The sequence below is a fragment of the Chinchilla lanigera genome, unplaced genomic scaffold, assembly GCF_000276665.1.
Source record: "Chinchilla lanigera isolate Chin_1 unplaced genomic scaffold, ChiLan1.0 scaffold00005, whole genome shotgun sequence".
Taxonomy (NCBI): domain Eukaryota; kingdom Metazoa; phylum Chordata; class Mammalia; order Rodentia; family Chinchillidae; genus Chinchilla; species Chinchilla lanigera.
In genome coordinates, this window is record NW_004955406.1 from 38,546,247 (window position 1) to 38,550,560 (window position 4,314).

General features: G+C 37.2%; 1 protein-coding gene across 12 annotated transcripts in view; it reads left to right on the plus strand.

Moving 5' to 3' along the window:
• Ppp1r12b (protein phosphatase 1, regulatory subunit 12B) overlaps positions 1-4,314 on the plus strand; it is a 231,207-nt gene that overhangs the window by 140,950 nt on the left and 85,943 nt on the right. For all 12 annotated transcript variants that reach the window (XR_259520.2, XR_001236901.1, XR_001236900.1 and 9 more), the window contains 3 exons: positions 1,520-1,709; positions 1,798-1,910; positions 2,970-3,011. Coding sequence is in view for 8 of the 12 variants with exons in the window: in XM_013522389.1 (XP_013377843.1) it covers positions 1,520-1,709; positions 1,798-1,910; positions 2,970-3,011 (345 nt within the window). In the remaining 4 variants the exon portion in view is untranslated. The remainder of the gene's footprint in view (positions 1-1,519; positions 1,710-1,797; positions 1,911-2,969; positions 3,012-4,314) is intronic.

The following is a 4,314-nucleotide window of genomic DNA, read 5'->3' on the forward strand; positions in this document are numbered from 1 at the left end:
AAAAAAAAAAAAAAAAGAAGAGCCAGGAAAGGAGATATACCCTCCTAAGTCTTGCCCCCAGTGATCCACCTCCTAACAGCAGGTCAGCTCTGAACTCATCACTGCATTAATCTACCAATGAGTAGAGCACCCTCATGATCCCCTTTACCTTCCAAACACATGAGGCTTTTGCAGGATACCCAGATCTAAACCACAACACAGTCTCATTTGACAGTGTTCTCTTAACCACTGATGCTCTCCAAATTGCTGGAGACTTAAGACCTTACAAAATATTCTTGGGGGTCACTGTTGGGATGGACATTTTGATTTATGTTTTAGTTCTGTACTGGAGTTCTTAGTCACAGGTACAAGGGTATATTTGGGGCAAACATAACTCCTGGTTTACCCAAGATGGTTCAGATTGCAATTGTTGTCTCTGTGTGATTATCATTACTACTCCTTCTTTGTACTGTCAAAAGGGTGCCATTGTAGACTGATAAATTTTATAGTCACTATAGTTATGGGAGAAAGCAATATGTTTCTTGCTGTAACTCTAAATGGCTAGTTTCCATGTACTGAGGTTCTGTTGTGTATTTTGTCCTATAAGGTAGCATTTATTGAGTTCTTATTACTAGGTATTGTGCTAAGCACCTAACACACATTACCTCATTAACAAATCCTCACCATTTGTCTAAAGATAATTTTATATTCCTGTTTTACAGATAAGGAAGCTGAGGCTCCAAAGTTTATTTCATTTTATTGCTTCTATCTTTATATTTTATAAATTTAAGGATTTAGAATCTCATGGTGGCATGTGTAAGGCCTTAGGCCCCATCCCCAGCACCTCAAAAAAAAGTAATCTCTACATTGTAAACTTAATATGTATTAAGAATTTATCTCTTGGTATTCTGTAAACCAAGTTAAGGTTATTGTCAGTTTTGTCTTAACTCATAAAAAAATATTTCAGAGGTGAAAAGGAGAATTTAAAAGAAGTGTTAGCTGTGGAAGTAGCTTAGCAATAGATGTGCAAGGCCTTGACTTCATTTCCAGCATCATATAAAGATGATAAATGAACGAGTGAGTGAATGTTTCAGTAACTCTTGTTACGGCAAGTTGGAGAGTATTCAGAAATATGTAGAATGCACATATTTGTTCTTTGTTCTTAGATAATTCCTACATTATTCTTCATATTCCTGAGCTTTTTATTTTTCAACATAAACTTTGCCTCTCAGTGCTCCATCTTAAAAGGGCTATCATTCTCCCTTTTTCCATTCCAAGAGCAAAAGAATTTTTATTAACATATCTAGTGCCATGTAGTGCCCTTTGGTCATTTTAGAAGTTATTTCCCTGGACTGCTATCAACATGGTCAGAGTAGGAGTCCAGAAACTGTTTTATGATAGCTAATTGACCAATTTTAGTTCAGTTCAGTAACTGTGGATCAAGTGTCAACTATTAATAAACCTCTTAATTTAAAGAAAACCTCTTAATTTTGAAAAAGCCCATTTTGAATAAATCTGTCATCTTGTGGGTTATTTCCAGCCTGTCTATCGTCGCCTGAGGTGTCCAAATCAGCCAGAAAAAGCAACAACCCCAATATCTCCTTCTGTATCAAGACCCTCAGTCTACACCAGTTCCCATCTGCTGCGGACAAGTAGATCTTCAGTCCCTGATTCTGAGAGTTCAGAGACTGCCACAAACACCGTAACTGCAAAGGAAATGGACAAGAATGGTGCGTAGCATTTAAAAGATGCATACTGCTCCCCAGTGCACATGCCCTAGATTATTAAGATCCATATTTTTGTTTTCTCTCTGGTCAGAGAGTGAAGAAGCAGATTTGGACAATCAGTCCTCTACTCGGCTGTCCATCCGAGAGAGGAGGCGGCCCAGGGAACGTCGAAGAGGCACGGGCATCAACTTCTGGACAAAGGATGTAAGTGGATCGGTCCACTGTTCTTTTCTGTTGCGTTCAAAAGAGAACGTCGTACATTATGCCATGAATCTTGCAGATTGGCAAGAACTGTTGTTGCTGAGGAAAAGAGAAAAACAGACTCAACTAGTATGGGACTCATTTTGTATGTTCTTGCTGGATGGCCAGGACCCAGAATAGTGCTCAGCATATCACATGCATTCAGTAAATAATGGATGAAGACTTTAAATACCTTATAAGATTTACAGCAATCTTATAAACAACTGTAAACTCATGTAGTCAATGAATTTGGCTTAATACCATATATAAATAGAGATTCTGACTAAATATTTCAGGGAAGATATAAGAATTTCAAAATCCATAAGTTAACACAAGTTCATTTGACCCAAGTGAAAAAGGGAACAGATAATATAAAGCAAATTAACTTTGGCTTTTAAATAAAGATGCACTAGTACCTATTAACCACAAACACACATTCAGTACTTTAATGCACCCTCCTCCATACCATGTTCTGTATCCTCTCACTCAGCCTTGTTGTTGACATTTTAAAAACTAAGTGCCCAATAACTTGAACCAGAGGGCCCTCGTTATCAGTAATTCATTTGAAAAGTAGACAAATCCAGTCAGATGAGAAATGAGCCAGTAACTGTCATCTATTAGAAACTATCTTTTCGATAAAAGTGTTTCCTTATTACAGGGCCAAACAAATGGATACCTTTTCCCCCAGGGCTGGGGATCGGACATAGAGGGTTGCACATAATACTCAAGCACTCCACCGTGGTGCTACATCCTCAGCCTGTTAACTGGTAACTTTTGACAGAAATGAAGTTAATTCTCTTTTCTCAAAGATACCTTTTTTTCTCCCTGGTTGATCTGACATTTTTTTACTATAGGTCGTGTTCCAAGTTGCCTTCCTGTGACAGCTGTTAGAAGTGTCACTAACAGCAGCGCTTGACTGTCAGTTCTCATTGCTCAAGTTTGAATTGCCGAGATGCATAATTGATAGGAGATGACCTTGTTGCATTTTAAGATGATCCTCTTGTTTTTATTCCGCTTTTTCAGGAGGATGAAGCTGGTGATTCTGAAGAGGTCAAAGAAACACGAGTAAGTGACAAGCCAGTGAGGCATGTCCCATAAGCACTCAGTCTTGCTCTTATGCGTACAATTCTCATAGAAGAGCAGGCACTATGCATAACTATGTTGGGGAGTTTGAAGATAGACATTGCTCTGAGAGGTGTGCCGGGTGTTAGTTGGTGGTTCATATCATATAATGATGCTCATGTTCTTGGACAAGTTTCCAACATCCATTTATGCCAGCTGCCAGTCTCTATCTCCTGCCATTATAGCCTCCATTTTTTCTCTCTGGAATGTTACTGGATTGTACAAACTACTTTGAAGTGTTTGAAAGAAAAGTAAAAAGTAGTATCAGTTTCTTTATGAATGTGTATCAATAGACAGGAATATACATGTGAAGAATGTAAGACATCAGTCTAAACTCATTCATGTTTGACTTTGAAATAAGGTTCTTCTATAACTCCATCTCTAGAAGCCTGGCATCAAACCCCTCTCTGCAGTTAAAGGCCTGTGTCCCCAGAGTTCCTGAAGATAATAATCTAGGTTGCTGTAAACTACTCAGATACTATGGAATGGTGGCAGTTTCATCTCAGCATTGTTTTGCAGAAAGGAAGGAATTTGATTTTGATTAGATTAATTGAAATACATATGATTTTCCATTTTAAATTATGTGTAAAATTGTTGCCTTTTTGTACTTAATAGTTCTCATAATATATTTAGCAAACTAAAAATCAGCAACTAATTATTAGTAAAGGATTAGTATATTGTCATTGACCAGCCTATATATTAGTTCCAAATAATAGTGGCTTTCCTAAAAGCTGTATTCATAATGACTAATGGTAACACAGGTGAAAACTACATACCCTTGGTTAAAACTAACGCCACTTCACAAAGATGAGTTGTATGATGTGGAAATAGTGCCTAGAGGTTCCCTTGGGGCAGAAATGTTTGTGTGTGTCTGTTTGCACGCATGCAAACAACAGTAACTTTTAGATTCTTTAAGGGGCTAGGAAAGGCTTTTAGGGACAAGAAGATTACAGGAAGTTTCTTTTGGGAACTATATTTAAACATAGAATTTGAATAATAGATTACAGAGCATTGAAATGGAACATAATCCCTAGAGGTTATACAGGCCATTTAAATCTAGAGTTGCAACAAGGATGGTTTTGTTGTCATGGAATTTTTTTTTTCAAGTGAAAATATTTGTCTCTTTTTATAAACATCTTGGCACTGGAAAATCCAGCCTAAGGTACCAAGTAAGAAAAATTAAGATGATCTTGATGTAGTGCTTCTCAGAGAACTTCATTTTAGTACTATTAACTTAAAATTAATT